We start from the raw sequence: 17,816 nt of genomic DNA, 5'->3' as shown, positions 1-17,816 counted from the left end.
TCAATTCTCAGCTGAGGCAGGAGGATCGAGAGTTCAAAGCCAGCCTCAGTAAAAGCAAGGCTCTAAGCAACTCAGTGAGACCTTATCTCTAAATAAAATACAAACTAGGGCTGAGATGTGGCCCAGTGGTTGAGTGCCCTGAGTTCAATCCCCAGTACCAAAAAAAAAAAAAAAAAAATCAACACATTGGGAGTCCTAAGGTATTCACACCAGTAGCAGACAGAAATAAAATGTTAACTAAAACACAGGGAACACATAAAGTGTTAGGAGTCTACAGAAACAGTAGCAGTTGTTTTTTCCTAGGAATTAAGGAATGATTTTGAGAAAAGAGAGGCCCTAAAAAGCAGAAGATGGGCCCCAGCAGAAGAGATAAGTGAGGCTGAGAAAGGAGCTAAGAAGCCACAGCCTTAAATACAACCTAGTATCTCACATGTGCCAGAAGTGTGCCCTTTATCTGAGGGTTGGTTTTTAAAGATAGCAGTTATATATGATAAGATCTGCTTTCTTGAAAGACAGTTCCACAGGCTAAGAAATGGCCTGGAGCAGAGTTAGAATGTTAGTAGGAAACCGTCAGAATACACCAGAACCGGGAGGCAGGCCTGAGCTTTGCGGCTGGGAAGGCATGCACAGGAGAGCTCGCAGCCCATGTCAGAAGAGAAGAAAATGGTGGATCTGCTCCCCACAGGCTCACTCCCACCCCTTCCAGGATGCCCTTACGTGGAGTCCAGCAGGGTCCCATCCAGAAGCGAGGCGTTGTAGTGGTACTTGAGGTAATCCCCCTTCTTACTCAGCACGGAGCAGTCTGGGGGCTTGTAGTGGGAAGTGATGCTGATGGAGTCTGAAGGATTGTGGAAGTCGATCACGTGGATGTCAAACACCAGCACAGCCGAGCCAGGGATATTCCCTAAAGACACACGTGGGGGAATTGATGAATGAAGCCTCTAAGCTGTCACACTCCTAGATATCAGCAGGTGTGTCCTCCAAGTCCCCCGGGAAGGAAGGGAACCCCAGGTATGAAATGCTAGGGAATACTGGAGAGCAAAACTAACAGGGCCATTAGAGGTAACCATTTTACAGGTGAGGAAACTGAGGCACAGATTGGCCCAGGTCACACAGCCAGTCATGACTACAGTTTGGACTCAGACTCAGAACTGTGGCCTGTTGCCCCACTTATCCTTAAGCCTGAAAGACACTGGGTCAATTGATCATGGAGAAAAATGGAATTCCGACCCATACACAGCCCTTAGGACAGTACGCCTGAGTCACACTGTGCTTTTACAATGAATTCTATTTGTTCTACACATTACTCATACATTTTTCTTTTCCATTATCTCCACTTTTGAAAATATCTCACATCTGAATACAGGTTTATAGTTTACAAGCGTTTTTCACAAATGTTCTCTTATTAACCCCTTGAGGCAACCTGATGAGGTGGGTATTACTATAAATCCAAGACTAAAAGATGCTCCTTGAATTAAATGACAGCTTGGAGAAGGAGACACCTTAGACATATGCATCAGTTGTAGTATACTCACTCCCCACCCCACCACCCAGGCCCAGGTCATTTTAGAAAAGTTTAAATGTCAAAAAAATTTTAACATAGAGTGACATAGAGCCAAAGAAGTAACAGCATTATTGCTGGCATTTTACTATAAGAAAACCAAATAAAATATAATATCTTGTTAAAAAAAAATAGGGGCTGGGGTTGTGGATCAGTGGTAGAGAGCTTGCCTGGCACGGGTGAGGCACTGGGTTTGATCCTTGGCACCACATAAAAATAAATAAATAAAATAAAGGTATTGTGTCCTCTACGACTAAAAAATTATTTAGGAAAAAAAAAAAAAACAGCAATAGACACAATTCAAGTAGATGAACACCCCACCTCTCATCCCTGACAAGTATCTTTCTGTGTTTCATGGACAGTCTCTCCTCTAACACACACACATACACTTAATTGAGTTTGGTGATCAGCAAGAAGGCTGAAGCTACCCCCTCTTGCCTATCCACTGTGTAATAGTTAGGAACTTCTCATCAGTGACATGAGTAGCCCAAGGAAGTTAGTGACCTTTGGTTTTTTTGTTTTGTTTTGTTTTGTTTTGTGATGTTGGGGATTGAAATCAGGGCCTTATATTTGCTAGGCAAGCACTCTACTACTGTGCTACATCCCCAGCCCATGATCTCTGTTTTTAAGATTTGCAAAACAGAAAAGCATCTCCTGACTAGGTGATTAGGATCAGATGCATGTCACTTGGTCTCAAACCTCTACCTATGAGAAAGCATCCACCAGTCTGCAATATAAACCACCCAAAAAATCAATCTCTTGACAAGATGGCTCTTTAGGGACAAAATCCCTGTCATCCTCCTATCAGCTAGTGTATGGCAATAAATTTCTTTATCTATCAAGGCCTTGCCTTGACTGATGGTTTCTTCCATGCAGTAATAAATTCATTGATTTTTTTGCTTTTTTTTTTTTTTTTTTTTTTTTGGTGGTACTGGGGATTGAACCCAGAGGTACTTAATCACTAAGCCACATCCCCAGCTTTTTTTTTAAATTGTATATATTTATTTCAAGATAGGATCTCTCTAAGTTGCTTAGGACCTTGCTAACTAGGTGAGGCTGGCTTTGAACTTGAGATTCTCCTGCTTCAGTTTCCTGAGTTGCTGGGATTACAAGCATGCACCACCATGCCCAGTGACAAATCCATTAAGTTTTATAGTATGTGATTTGTATCTCAATAAAAAAATAAACTTAAAAAATCTTTTCTAGGTATATAGCTAAAAGAATTGAAAGCAGAGATTGGAACAAGCAGCATCATTCACAAGCTGTCCATCACAGGTGAAAGGATGAACAGTATAGACTACAATGGAATATTCATTTGACCATATACAGGAAGGACATTCTGATAGATACCAAAATAGGGATGAGCCTTGAAAATTGGCCAAGTAAAATAAGCCAGATACAGAAGGACAAATACTGCATGGATCCACATACATGAAATACCTGGAACAGATGAATTTGCAGAGACATAAAGCAGAAGGTGGTTACATGGGCCTGGGGGAGGGGAGAATAGGGAATGCTTGTGTGATGGGTTCTGAGCTCCTGTTAGGGATGACGCAAGAGTTTTGGGTATAGATGGAGGTGAGTATATAATACTATGAACATGTTTAATGCCACTGAATTATACAGCTTAAATTGGTTAGAATGATAAAATGTTATGCATATTTTACCACAGTAGAAAATAATAATAATAATGTAATTCACCTTCCCAGAATAAAAGAAAAAAAAAATCATCTGGGAGCATTGTAAATGATGTCAATGCCCAGGCCCTAGTCTGAGATTCAGAAGTAGCTCACCTAGAGCAGCGGTCTCAGACTTGGCTAGGTATGAGAATGTTCTGGAGGACTTGGTGAACACACAAAGGCCAGCCACTCTCCTGCTCAACCCAGATGGTCTGGTGAGCTTTAAGCTCTTTAGGTGATACTCATCTGTGACCTGAACCAACATTTGAGAACCACTTATACTAGAGAGGGACAGACATTTTTAAAATGATTTCCAGGGGTCTCTGACAGGCAATCAAATTTAAGGAACATTATGTTAAATGGTAAGTGAGCAGCTGACCTTTCCCAGGCATAGGGACATAGATAGGCAGACACCAATTTGGTCAATGCAAGTATAATGCCCTCTCCAAGGCAAAATGGAATAGCTTCCAACCCCTCCCCGACCTCGAGGTCTGCCCCAGTTTGTCAGGCACTCTCCTGATGACTCACTCAGCTGCCCTGGCACTGGGGACTGGAGTTCAAGCATTTCAATCAGTCCAGAGGTTGATTCACACCCACTCAAGAAACTACTGCATTTAACACCAGGAAGTTAACATGAGCTCGTCTACCGTTCCCTGGTTAATTCAGAGGCACAAGCATGCATCAGCAAAGATGTAAACTCTGTGTGGGCAGGGAATTTTGTTTGTCTTCTCTGATGAATCCCTAACACCTACAGCCAGGATGTGGTCATGAACATAGTCAGTTCGTCTTTGATGGACATGTAGATGGAGTTTCTGAGATTGCAAAATCGGAGACCTTGAGCCCGAAACAGGGCTTTGAGCCCCAGGCAGCCAGCAGGCCTCCCTCCATTTTGCTCTGACTTCATAAAGCTATTTATAGATTAAGTGTAGAAATGAGTGCCCACCAGCCAACAGGTGCAAATAATCCATCATTTCATTATGGCCCCAGCCCCAGCCTCCTCCCTGAATGAACCTTAACCAATGCAGGAGTCATTCCATTTTCACCATGAGAATGCTTCCCCAAGAGGAGACACGTGGCTGGGGAAATAGCTCAGTGGCAGAGTGCTCGCCTAGCATGTGAGAAGACCTGCATTCAATCTTCAGCAAACACACACACACACACACACACAGACCAGATGATAACAAAAAAAGAAAGGCAGCCAGCTACCCAGCCCAGGAAGGAAACTCATTCACTTCTGGTGGTTTTGAGTTTCTACTGAGAGCTCTGATTCTGATTTGAGTCCTCAGATCTTCATTTATGGGTATTAACAAGTCACTACTTAATGGAAATTCATTCTTTTCATCTGCCTGTGAGATCAGAAAACCAAGGGTCCAATTCTGGCTCCATCGATGATAAGTTCCTATGGTCTCAGGCAAATGACCCAACTTCTATGAACCTCATTATTTTATCTAAACAATGAGGATAATAACACTTCAGAGGTAGTTTCCAGGTTTGAATGAGTCTGTGTGCAAGAAATCCCAGTTACACAAAGTGTAAAAAGGAATTATTTTCTTCATTGTCCTCTTTTTCTTATAAGAATGCTGAAAAAGGCAATTTGTATTTGAGCAACAGCAAACCATCAAGGAAGAGATTCCTGGACAACACTGTGGGCAGGATCTGTTCCCATTTTAGGGCTGCAAACGCATCTAAGCATCCCAATTCCAAGAGTGTCCTCATAGGACAAAGCAGATGGCAGAAACATCCAGAACCTTTTCCAGAAGGCCTATCCTTCTCCCACCAAACCTGCAGGGGAAAATGGCTACACTAAAATTAGGGGTTGATAGAAGCTGAGAGCAACACAGAGGACCCAGCAATTCATTCCTGCCACAAATAGGTCCTGAGCCCTTACTGTGAGCCTGGCCCTGTGGGATGTGATAAGGAAGCCATAACCAAGACCTGCATCTTGACGCCCTTCTGGGGTCAGTCCCACAGGATCAGCATTAAAACCCATGCAACCTTCATGAAGAGGCCATGGGTGCTAATCAAGAGGACAAAAGCAGACCCCACACAACAGCACTTGGGCCTTACACATCGGGACACCCTCCCCCCACCGCAACATGAGTCAGAACAAAGCAGTCTCATGCTCTGAAAATTTATGAGCCTTTGGATGCTTCCCAGAGCCTTATATAATTCTGTGCAGAGCACTGCCTCATACTTGACGGAAAGCCAAAAGGAAAAAATAATTTAAGCAAATGTTTTCCATCAATGTGCTCTTTCTAGAAAAAGGAAGGATCAATCCTCGGGTCATCACAATACAAGAATGCTCAGAGGTATTTATCCATTTCTGTATGTATGTGGCTAGATGAAGAAATGACATGATACAAACAATAGTATCAAGACACTAAATGAACAGGACATGAAGCAAAACCTATTGTATGTTTTAAGCGGTGATCTGTTATGGCTTAAGTCAGAAATTTAAGTCAGGGAGAAAACCATGGTCCACTCTAGTTTCCAACCAACTTGATGTTTCCTAGATGCTCTGAGATGAACCCTACAAGGAAAATTCCCAAGATTAATATGATTGATCAGCAGCAATCGGAAAAGGCTTAACAAAATCAATGTGTACAATCAGTGAGTCTGTCAGAATTCCATCAGCAAAGAGAATACAAAAGCAAATACTGCCATCAATTATTCCTAAGCAAGTGTAAGCAAGTTAGCAAAAAATGGCATATGAAAGAAAATGTAGGGACTGGAATTGTGGCTCAGTGGCAGAGGGCTTGCTAGCATGGGTGGCACTGGGTTCGATTCTCAGTACTGTATATAAATAAATGACTAAAATAAAGGTCTGTCAACATCTAAAAAAATTTAAAAACAAAAAAAGAAAAAAAAGTGTAATTAAGAAAATATGTTTTGAAATACTATGCAGTCACTGGGCATGGTGGCACACACGTATAATCCCAGCAACTCAAAAGGCAGAGGCAGGAGGAGGACTGCACGTTCAAGACCAGCCTCAGCAGTTCAGTAAGGCCCTCAAATAACTTGAGCAATTCCCTGCCTCAACATAAAACATAAAAAGGGCTGGGGCTCAGTGACAAAGCACCCCTGGGTTCAACCCCCAGAACCAAAATAAGAAAGGAAAGAAACAAACACTATGAAGCCAATTAAAAATGTGCTGGCACTGAGCATGGTGATGCACATACGTAATCCCAGTGACTTAGAAGGCTGAGGCAAGAGGATCACAAGTTGGAGCCCAGCAACAGCAATTCAGTGATACCCTATCTCAAAAAAATAAATAAATAAATAAATAAAGGGGCTGCGGTTGTGGCTCAGTGGTAGAGCGCTTGCCTGGCATGTGTGAGGCCCTGGGTTCAATTCTCAGCACTGCATATAAATAAATAAATAAAATGAAGGTAAAAAAAAATTTTTAGAAGAATATGCAAAATATTTGTTTAAAAAAAAGAAAAGAAAAAAATAAAAAAGGACTGGGGATGTAATTCAGTGATAAAGTGCCCCTGAATTCAATTTCCACACCAGTTGAATTATGAGTGATTTTCATGCTTTACAAACAAAAGACAAAAGGAGGGTTTTGCACTTACTTTCAAAGAGTTCAGTCAATAAATAAATAAATATACATTAAGAGAGATAAAATAGAGCAAAATGTTAGCAATTGGTGAGACAAAGTGGAATTCACTACACAGATCATCCAACTTTGCTGTCAGTTTAAAAAATTTCAAAAGGAAAGGAAAACAAGAAAGAGGAACAAAGAAAAATAACAGAATTCTAGAAACGCAACCTGTTTGGTGCAATCAAGTCTTAAGCTGAACTTTGGTTTCACTGTCTTGACCTGAACTGAACAATATGGAAGCAGCCAGTCAGTGAGGAAGGCAAGTGATACCCACCTCTTCCCTCCTCTCCATACCCCAGGTGAGGGGGGACCACAATCCTTCGCCTCTCTCCGATGCAAACACCAAGTAAACCTTCATCCATCCCAGGAATCACGTAGCCCTGCCCAATGTATGTGTCAAAGGTGCGGTTCCTCGAGTAGCTAGAAAAAAGACAAGAAAGAGGCGGCTCATGGGGACACCACAGCATCTGTGAAAATGAGTCGGGGCCATGATACAACGGGACCACACAGGCCTCTGGGCCCCAGAACAGGTAAACCATAGACATGAGACCCAGCCAGGTAACTTGCTCCCCTGGAATGGTGAACAGAGAGCAGCCACTAGCACAAAGAGTCCCAGAAACAAGTTATTCAACCCTCTCGTTTCGTCCGGCTATAAATGCAATGTAGATAATGAGAAGCAACCATGAAGAAAGGCAGATAATCTAAATAATGGGACGACTGTATACTTGGTAACCATGTCAAGTTATACTCTACCACTAAGCTAACCTCCAGCCCTAGATATGAATATTCAGATTGCCAGAAAAGTAGCACATGCCTGTAACACCAGTGTCTCAGGAGGCTGAGATAGGAAGATTGCAAGTTCAAAGCTAACCTCAGCAACTTTTCAAGACCCTAAGCAATTCAGTGAGACCCTGTCTCTAAATAAAATATTTTTAAAAATGGGCTGGAGATGTGGGTCAGTAGCTAAGTGCCCTTGGGTTTAAGCCCTGATATATATATTTTTTTTTAAAAAGCAGCACATTTACAGATAGCAATTTATTTCTGCAGTGTCCACTACAGCCTGGGTGAAGTCTCTCTGCTATAGCCCTGCTCATCAAACTACCTCTGGTGAGAACCTGGGATTCTCAAACACTCCAGGCAGAAGGCCCAAGAGCGTCCCACAAAGGAGTGATTCAGCCTCTGTACAAATGGCCAATTGAGTCTAATTACTGCAAGTCTCATGAAAAGATGAATCAATTCCCCAAAGCCTGATGATTCCAGAACAAAATAATAAAACTTCATATCTGGGCCACCATGATCTGCACCCATTACATACACACCCTGGTGAAGATGAGGCAAAAAGCTTATCTTGAGTTGGGTGTGGTGGCACAAGCCTGTAATCCCAGCAACTCAGAAGGCTGAGGCAGGAGGATCATAAATTCAAGGTCAGTCTTAGCAATTTATTTCCTATTTACTTGCTTAGGCCCTAAATTGCTGAGGCTGACCTCAAAATTGCAATCCTCAGTACTGCCTCAGCCTCCCAAGTCACTGGGATGACAAGAGTATGCCATTGCACCTGGCTGAGTCTCAGCAACTTAGCAAGCAACTTAGTGAGACCCTGTCACATAATCAAATACAAAAAGGTCTGGGGATGTGGTTCAGTGGTTAAGAGCCCCTGAATTCAATCCTGGGCACTAACAAGTAAATAAAAGTTAATAAATAAATAAATAAATGATTAAAAAGTGAAAATATATATACATATTTCATTGTACATGCATGGAAGACCTATGAAATTAATAATGCTGTTTTCCTTTAGGGAGGGAAATTACATAACTGAGGGACAAATATGAGGGAAATTTGTCCTTACAGACACTTTTATAACTTGGATTTTGAATCATGCCAATATATCACTTAGTAGGAAAAAATTGTATTTAGAAACAGAATACTGTATCATACAAATTAAAAAACTGTAATAGTTAAAGGTGTGCTGGTGGCCAGGCATGGTGGTGCATGCCTGTAATCACAGCAAGGCTGAGTGAAGTGGGAGGATCCCGAGTTCAAAGTCACATTCAGCAAAAGCAAGGAGCTCAGCAACTCAGTGAGACCCTGTGTCTAAATAAAATACAAAATAGGGCTGGGGATGTGGCATAGTGGTTCAATCCCCAATACTAAAAAAAAAAAAAAAAAAAAAAAAAAAAAAAAAAAAAAAAAAAATTGTGTGCTGGCTCAGGAATAGATAAATCAAGGGACACTGATAAAAATTCTAGACAAAGATCCAAAAGTACACATAAGAATTTAGTGCATGGGCTGGGGCTATGGCTCAGCGGTAGAGCACTTGCCTAGCTGTGAGGCACTGAGTTCAATCCTTAGCACCACATTAAAAAAATAAAGAAAGAAAGAAAATATAGGCATTGTGTCCATCTACAACTAAAAAAATATTTAAAAAAAGAATGTAGTGCCTTATGAAGTACATTTTAGATAAGTGGGGAAAAGACAGTCATTCAATGACAGGTGGTGGAAAAAAGAGCTAACCAATCGCCTAGAAAAAAAAAATGAGACTCTTCCTGTCACACAGATACCACAATAAATTCCAGAGGGATTAGCCAAGGGTGGTAGTGCATGCCTACAATCCCAATGACTGGGAAGGCTAAGGCAGGAGGATCACAAGTTTGAAGCCAGTCGGGACAACTTGGTGAGACCTTGTTCCAAAATTTTAAAAATTAATTTAAGTAAAAAAAAAAAGAGGACTGGGTATGTAGCTTAGTGGCAAAGTACCCCTGGGTTCAGTCCTCAATACCAATGTAAACAAAGAATTAAAAACAAAAAGGGGTGGAGAAGAAGTTCAGTGGTAGAACATGGTAGGTTCAATCCACAGTACTTCTTTTTTTTTTTTTTTTTCTTTTATTTATTTATTTATTTTTGAACTGGGGATTGAGCCCAGGGGTGCTTCACCACTGAGCCATATCCCCAACCCCTTTTTTATATTTTATTTAGAGACAGGGTCTTGCCAAGTTGCTTAGAGCCTCAATAAGCTTCTGAGGCTGGCTTTGAATCTGTAATCCTCCTGCTTCAGCCTCCTGAGCTGCTGGGATTACAGGCATGCGCCATTGTGCCCAGCTCAATCCTGAGTTCCTCTAAGTAAGTAAATAGATAACCAGATGGATTAAAGATACATAAACATTTAGGAGAAAGGACAGAGACTGAGGAAGGTTGTAATACATTGTCTCAGGGGGCCAGGATGGAAGCGATTGATAGGAAATTATTACATTTTTCATTGCACATCTTTGCATTGTTTCAATCATTCAATAAGAACATAATACCCTAGAGAAGAGAAATTCTTTTTTTTTTTTTTTTCAGTGTTGGGTATTGAACCCAAGGCCTCATGCATTCTAGGCAAGTGCTCTACCACTGAGCTACATAACCAGTCTTTCAAAAATGTTTATTTTTGGGACAGGGTCTTGCTAAATTGCCCAGGATGGCCTTGAACTCTCAATTCCCCTGCCTTCACTGGGAGTTACCAGCATTATAAGTGTATGCCAGTTCTCCTGGCCTTCTGTGATGCTTTTGGATGACTAAATAAACCAGGAGTCTATTACCTCAGAGAGACAGGTAGGCTTTTGTCATTACTTGTTCACAGGAAGCTAAAGGAGTGGTTCTAAACCACACATGCCACTTGAATGAGCAAGGCATAACAAAGGAACACACTTGAGCCATCTGTACAACTGCAATAAAACTCTGAATAACAAAAGAGGCACAGTAATTAGCCTCTGTAACACCCAGAAGGGAGCCGAAAGCTTCTACCCAGTCCCCTCCAGCTGGTCAGCCTTTAAAGACTGCAAAGCATTTCCATATACCTCCTGTCCTTAATCTAACCATCTCCGAGAAAGGTGCTGAAACAGGAGATACACTGCCGCTCCCGAAGTTCAGGGGGGCCAAATGCAGTCCAAAGTCACACAGCAGGCACACCATAGAGAGGAAATGGTACCCAAGTCTCCTGGCCCCAAGTTGGTTCTCTGTTCATGTACCTCCTTGACCTCACTTCTGACCACTCCCATGCTGGACCCCATGGGACAGGAAAGCCGAGGATAGGGTGATGGTAGAATCTAGGGTGAACCTCTCCTCTTTTCCTGCACACCCATCTAAATCAGCCCCCAGAAGGTCACTGTCATGGCAGTCTCTGAAGAAATTCAGAATCAGAAAAGAGAGACTTATATTGGAGATGAACACACGAAATCAGCACTGACAGATACTCAGATCACATTCCACCAGTGGCGGACTTCATTTAATGAGATGTTCTGGTGAATGAAGGCTCTGTTTGTTTCCTCACCTGGAATCAAAGAAGGTGCCATCCAGAAGCGTGCCATTGTAATGATACCTGAGGAAGTCCCCACTCTGACTCCTCCGCTCACAGTTTGCAGGTATGACCTTGTTCTCAATGGAAATGCTATCCTTGGGGTTATGCAGATCCAACAATGCAACATCAAATACCAGGGATGCCTGTCCAGGAATGTCTTTCCCTAGAGTGGAATGGAGGAAGATGAGACAATCAGGACACAAGATTTATGAAGGACTTCACTACTCCACACCCTCTGTGTCAGTGTTACTCATTCCTTCAAGTATTCAAGCCAAGGAAACAAACATTCTTCTTCTAAGACTTGGATGGTCCGGGGTTTCCACAGTGTCCGACCATGGGCTGGTAGATACCATGTACAGCTTGACTTACTCAAGAAAAAGAGCGAGCAAATTGAATTGACAGAAGACTACAATGTTCACACTGTCTATGCTATGCTGGCAAATCAAGGCTCTGTGTGGGTGGTTACACACCAACAAGCAAAGCCAAATACATACCTCTGTGGGTTTCTGTTTGTGTACAAATGCAAATCACAGACATTTAAAGGTACAATTCCAAAGCTCTGAGTTGGTTCCAGAGCATACTACAAAGACTTGTTCTTTGAAACCTACCATCAATTTTGTTAAGAAACGAAATGCAAAATTCAATCATTTAAGTGTACCCAAAACAGTATATAAACAAACCAGTTAGCTAGGATAACAAGAACAACAAAATTATATTCACAACCCAAAACTTAAATAGTCTTGGGTTAAATTATTTAAATTATTAAATTATTTCTATGTCTACATGGTACTGTTTCTCTCAGATATTCCTAACAGTGAGAATATATTGAATAGTCAGCCCTCTATATTCATGGCTTCCACATCTATAGATTCAACCAACTGCTAATCAAAATATTCAAGAAAAAAAAATTGTGTCTGTACTGAACAGGAATAGACTCTTTTTGGTCATTATTCCTTAAATAGTATAGTATAACAACTACGGACATAGCATTGACATCCTGTTAGGTATTACAAATAATCTAGAGCATAAAGGAGAATATGTGTAGGTTATACGCAAGTATTATCCCATTTTGATGGAAGGGACTTGAGTATATGATGATTTTGGACTCTGCAGAGTATACCAGAACCAATTCCTTGTAGATACCAAGGGATGATTGTATCTGCATTAATTCTAATTAATATATTTTATAACATTATGCCACATGGAGTTAATGTCATAGGCAAAACACAGCAGGGAGGTGCAAATTGGGAAAAATTTAGCAATTTTGATATCATATGGTTATATGTCTACCTTGATGTCTACGACCTTTAAACTTTCTAATTCCAATCTCATTTCACAGATGGGAAAGCAAGAAATTTTGGTACCCAAGGCCACAGCTGGTAAGGCAGGGGCAGAGGGCTTCCTTATGAACACAATGACTATGAGTGAGTAGAAGTTTCTGCAAAAGGATAATCCACATGGTACTAGCTCTTCCTGCAAAGATCAATGTCAATCAATAAAAAAACTCTAAATCCAGAAATTTGGGATAAAAGAATATTAACTGACAAGCCAACTCTTTCATTGCATGTGATACCCTTTAAGGGAGGTGACTGGGGCAAGTGACCCACAAGGCATGCCATGCCTGGGCTTCTTCAATTAGGTCTTTGGCAGAGCCCACCCTTTGTCTCCTTCCCCTTAGAGGATGATGAAATCTGCTAAAAGCAGGCTGCTGAGTCAGCCTCTGTAACATAAGGTGTGGTCAGTCCAGAAATGTGTGTGTAAGAGACAGAATATCAATCTTTTGCACTTTATCTTTTAGTTAAAGGGAAAAAAGAAAGGGCTTTTTGTTGTTCTGGTTTTTTTTTTCCACAGTACTGGGGAATGGGACACAGGGCCTCACATAAGCTAGGCAAGTGCTCTTACCACTATGCTACATCTCCAGTCCAAAAAAAAAAAGTAGCCTGAGGTTTTAAATTTTTCTAACATTAATATGTGCTAACTGAATAATATTACTTACAGCTTTACTGTGATATAATTCACATGCCATACAATTCACCCATTTAAAGTTATAGTTGGATTACGGTACACAGTATTCAAATATAAATTTATATAGTTTCTTTTAGGCCAGTGACTGGTAAGCTGAGGTAGGAGGAATCCCAAGTTCAAGGCCAGCCTCAGCAACTTTGTAAGACCCTGTCTCGAAATTAAAAAATTAAAAGGGTTGCAGATATAGCTCAGTAGTTAAGCATCTCTGGGTTCAATTCCAGTACTAAATTTTTTTTTTAATTTTAAATAAGATATTTTAAATATTTGAAGTATTAATTATTTACTTAAGATAAATCAGTGCTGGGCACGGTGGTTCGTGCCTATAATCCCAGAGGCTCAGGAGGTTGAGGCAGGAGGATCACAAGTTCAAGGCCAGCCTCAGCTACTTAAGGAAGACTCCGTCTTTGAAAAAAAAAAAAAAAAAAAAAAAAGCTGGGGATGTGGCTCAGTGGTTAAGCACCCCTGGGTTCAATCTCTGGCATAAAGGAAAAAAAGAAAAAGAAAAAGATAAATCAATAATATTCCTCAAATTTGGCTGAGCAGTTTGTTTTGTTATATGGATGATGTTGAAAGGATTTGAGAACCAAGGTGAACTGGCCAAGGATAAGACAATGAGAACATCAATAAGGATAATAACATATCTCAGGGAGGGGAGAATTAAGGTGTATTTATGGCAATGGTTTTCCAACTTTATTTTTCTTTTAGTAGGGTACTCTACCCACTCACCCACCCTCCTGTCAAGAAACTGTCTACAGATTTTTGAGCATATAAATATATGAAAGTGGAAACAGGAAAAAAGTTGAGCACAATCTACTGAGACTACCTTTGCCTCCTGCTCTGTTTCCAGGAAACAGCTTGGAAAACATTACCCTGGTTATTGTAAGTTGGGTACCCCTACTAACTTCTTAAACAGCATCATGTCCTCATTTCTATTCTTTATTTCATATGTACCTGCAATTTAAATGTCTGGAGGTTTCTTAGTGGTATCAGTCTGTTGTTATCATTAAACATGCCTAAATTCAAATGTGAGTAACTAAGAAATCCTCTTTATCAGGTCATATTCTATGTTTTTCCCTCACAGTAAAACTACAAATAGGTAGTAATTCTAATTAATATGTTTTCTAACACTATGCTTTGATTTCGTCCCTGTGGAATTAATGTCATAGATTAAACACATGAGAGGTGCAAACTAGGAAATTCTGGCAATGTTGACCTTGATATCTGTAACCTCTAGATTGTCAAGATCAAATATCATCACGGGATGGGACAGGAATAAACAAAAACAAACAAACAAACAAAAAACCCTGACACCCAAGGTCATAGCTTGCAAGGCTATGGCGGGGTGCTTACTTATGAATGCCAATGACCATGAATGAATGGAAGTTTCAGGCACTAGATGATCTAAACTACCACCATCCACTGGAACTTTCTGCAGTGAGAAAAGTGCTCATTATTGTTATCTAGTTCAGTTGGCCTCAGCAAACTATGACCTTTTTTTTTTTTTTTTTTTGGTGCCAGAGATTGAACACAGGGGTGGCTTCAACCACTGGAGCAACATCCCCAGCCCTTTATTTAAATTTTTAAAAATGTTGATAACCTATAACTTTTTTTTTTAATATATTTTTTAGTTGTAGGTGGACACAATACCTTAACTTTATTTTTATGTGGTGCGGAGGATAGAACCCAGGACCCCATGCATGCTAGGCGAGTGCTCACCAGGGCCACAACCCCAGCCCGGAGAACCTATAACTCTTGAGTACCTGAAAGGCAGCAGTACCCAAGGAATGGAATTGTAATTTTACTGAGTTTTAATTCACTCATTTATGTAAGTTGCCACCAGTAGCTAGTGGCAACCATATTGGACAGTGCTGGTCAGACCAAAAGGCCTGGTTGGTCTCATGTGGTCACATCTGAATTAATCACTGCCATAAAAAATAAGGACGATGAGAAAGAGAACTTACCGTCTCCATCTTCCCCATAGGCCAGGAAAGGAGGTATGGTGATCATGCGCTTTTCCCCCACACACATGCCCAGCAGCCCTTTATCCATTCCAGGAATCAGCCAGCCAATTCCCACATACGTGTCGTAAGTTTTCATGCGATTGTGACTGAAAACCAACAAGAAAGGGGAAAAGTTCTATATCCTATGTTTCCAACTCATCTCTCAGGAGGGTTTTTGTTACCCAAATCTCAGCTAAACAATGAGCACATATGCACCCCGGAGACAGGCATTTATGGATCTTTGCTCCCAAACACAAAGAAGAGTCCCCAAGATTAGGCAGAAATGAAAAGCTTGTATTAATACCACGGTGACAGATGAAAAGGGACAGCTATTCCAGTAATCAAACACATAGTACTAAGAGGAAATCCTCAAGGGTACCCTATCCTCCAGCTCAGACCCATTTCTTCCTGTTGCTGCATTTGTGGTCGTCTTTCCCTTCTAGTTCCATGGGAAAACTACAAAAATGAACCAAAACGTGTGTTCCTATGGCCCCTAATTTACTAGTGAAACCTCAAAACACTGCTAAACCAGATATGCAAAGATTGTTTTTAGAGTTTCCTCAGATGTATTAAATTTTGACACTGGTGGCATACAGCATGACACTAAGCAAAAGTCCTACGTAGAGGAGTTTGGTACTAGTTAAAGTTGGGAAGCACCCTGCTTCTGGTTTCTTCACTGGCATAGAAAGCAGACAAGCTGGAAGGAACTTGAGGAACATTTCAGAGACGCTGCCATAAAGGGTGGGACTTACCTTGAATCAAACAGTGTCCCGTCCAAGAACGTTCCATTGTAGTGGTACCTTACAAAATCAGACACCTGGATGGTCCGAGAACAACTGGGGGGCTTGAAATAAGTGTGAACCTGAACTTGGTCTTCGGAATTCCAAATATCCATCAGAAGTACATCAAAATGAAGCACTGAGTTTGGGGGGATCACACCAGCTAGAAATTTAAAGAGTTCACAATGAGAAACTACTGCCTTTCAAACTAGTCACACAAATACCCAGGGCACTGCCAACGTGAATGGAAGCCCAGAGGATTCAAGGAGGTCGCTGGTATATAATTTCAAAACAACCCATTCTTCTTCCACCTTTCCTCCAAATAAAATTAAGAGGAAAAAAAAAAAAAAAACCCACAAGATTTTCCTCTCATCAAGTGTCTTATTCAATACACCTGTGTCAATGACACTACATTCACATCTCAAGAGATAAACCAAAAAGGAAAATTTTAGTTGTGTGTGTATTCACTGCTTTTCATGTTTCCCTGTCTAAAGCATCTAAGATTCTCTGGTCTGACCGAACAGCATGCAAAGGTTCTGGCTGCTTCTACAGGTGTGTTTATAAATACAGAAGGGAAACTCACAAACTCCTTCACTTCCGTAGGCAAGCTTTGGGGGGATCTTCACGAAACGCCTCTCATTTACACACATGCCAACCAGAGCCTGGTCCATCCCTGCAATCAGCTGTCCTTTTCCCACAAACACGTTGAAAGTAGAGCCTCTGTCATAGCTGAAGATCAAAAAGGTAGGGAGAAAGAAAATTATAAATAGTCCTTCCTTTAAGAAGACCAAGCTGTCAAAACAGACCCATGAATGTAATGACCAGGAAAAAAGCTTGCCAAGTAGTTTCTGATGTAGCAAATGTTCTCACTGGACAGGGATCTGTATGGTCGGGGTTTTTAGATTACCTTGAAAACTGTCTGCAAATATAGTTAGATAAGCATTGGCATAACTCTCTTTAAGAAAAATAAATAAATGTTGAAGTGTGATTTGCAAAATAGTTACCTATTCTTCCATACACAAAAATAATTGGTGACACCTTTTTTTGGGGGGGCAGGGGGTACCAGGGATTGAGCCTAGGGGCGCTTAACCATTGAGCCACATCCCCAGACTTTTTTATATTTTATTGTGTGACAGGGTCTCATTAAGTTGCTTAGGGCCTTGCTAATTTGCTGAGGTTGGCTTTGAATTTTGATCCTCCTGCCTCAGCCTCCTGAGCCACTGGGATTAAGGCGTATGTCACTGCACCCAGAAAATTTACTCTATTTTCTATGTGACAGTATCTAAAAGCAGCATCGTAGATATTGAAGGTTCAAGTTAACACACACACACACACACACACACACACACACATACACTTCCAAGTCATCCAAGTAAGATAAACAAAGCGGTAGCCTGATATACCATAGAGCATACTTAAGGGCTGGGGCTGTAATTCAGTACTAGAGCACTTGCCTAGCATGTGTGAGGCACTGGGTTCAATTCTCAACACTGCATATATATAATTAAATAAATAAATTAAAGTCCATCAACAACTAAACAAAAAAATATTTTTGAAAAGTACTTAAGCTCTCTTTTTTTTTTATTGTTGGCAGGAATTTTTTTAATTTTAATTTATTTTTATTATAAACAAATGGGATACATGTTGTTTCTGTTCGTACATGGAGTAACAGCATACCATTTGCATAATCATACATTTACATAGGGAAATGATGTCTGATTCATTCTGTTATTTTTTCCTTCCCCCCCCACCCCTCCCACCCCTCTTTTCCCTCTATACAGTCCCTCCTTCCTCCATTCTTGCCCCCCTCCCACCCCCCATTATGTGTCATCATC

The 17,816-nt window shown here is 40.9% G+C and overlaps 1 protein-coding gene across 1 annotated transcript in view; it reads right to left on the bottom strand.

The window, feature by feature from the left end:
* The window catches only part of FKBP9 (FKBP prolyl isomerase 9), a 42,280-nt gene that overhangs the window by 9,999 nt on the left and 14,465 nt on the right, over positions 1–17,816 (bottom strand). The window contains exons 2-7 of the mRNA XM_079152359.1: positions 16,565–16,710; positions 15,955–16,144; positions 15,164–15,309; positions 11,151–11,340; positions 7,119–7,264; positions 718–904 (exon numbers count right to left, since the gene is read on the bottom strand). Coding sequence (XP_079008485.1) covers positions 718–904; positions 7,119–7,264; positions 11,151–11,340; positions 15,164–15,309; positions 15,955–16,144; positions 16,565–16,710 — 1,005 coding nt within the window. The remainder of the gene's footprint in view (positions 1–717; positions 905–7,118; positions 7,265–11,150; positions 11,341–15,163; positions 15,310–15,954; positions 16,145–16,564; positions 16,711–17,816) is intronic.

The sequence above is a fragment of the Sciurus vulgaris genome, assembly GCF_902686455.1.
Source record: "Sciurus vulgaris genome assembly, chromosome: 8".
Taxonomy (NCBI): Eukaryota; Metazoa; Chordata; class Mammalia; order Rodentia; family Sciuridae; genus Sciurus; species Sciurus vulgaris.
This window is presented reverse-complemented; position numbering and strand designations above follow the sequence as displayed.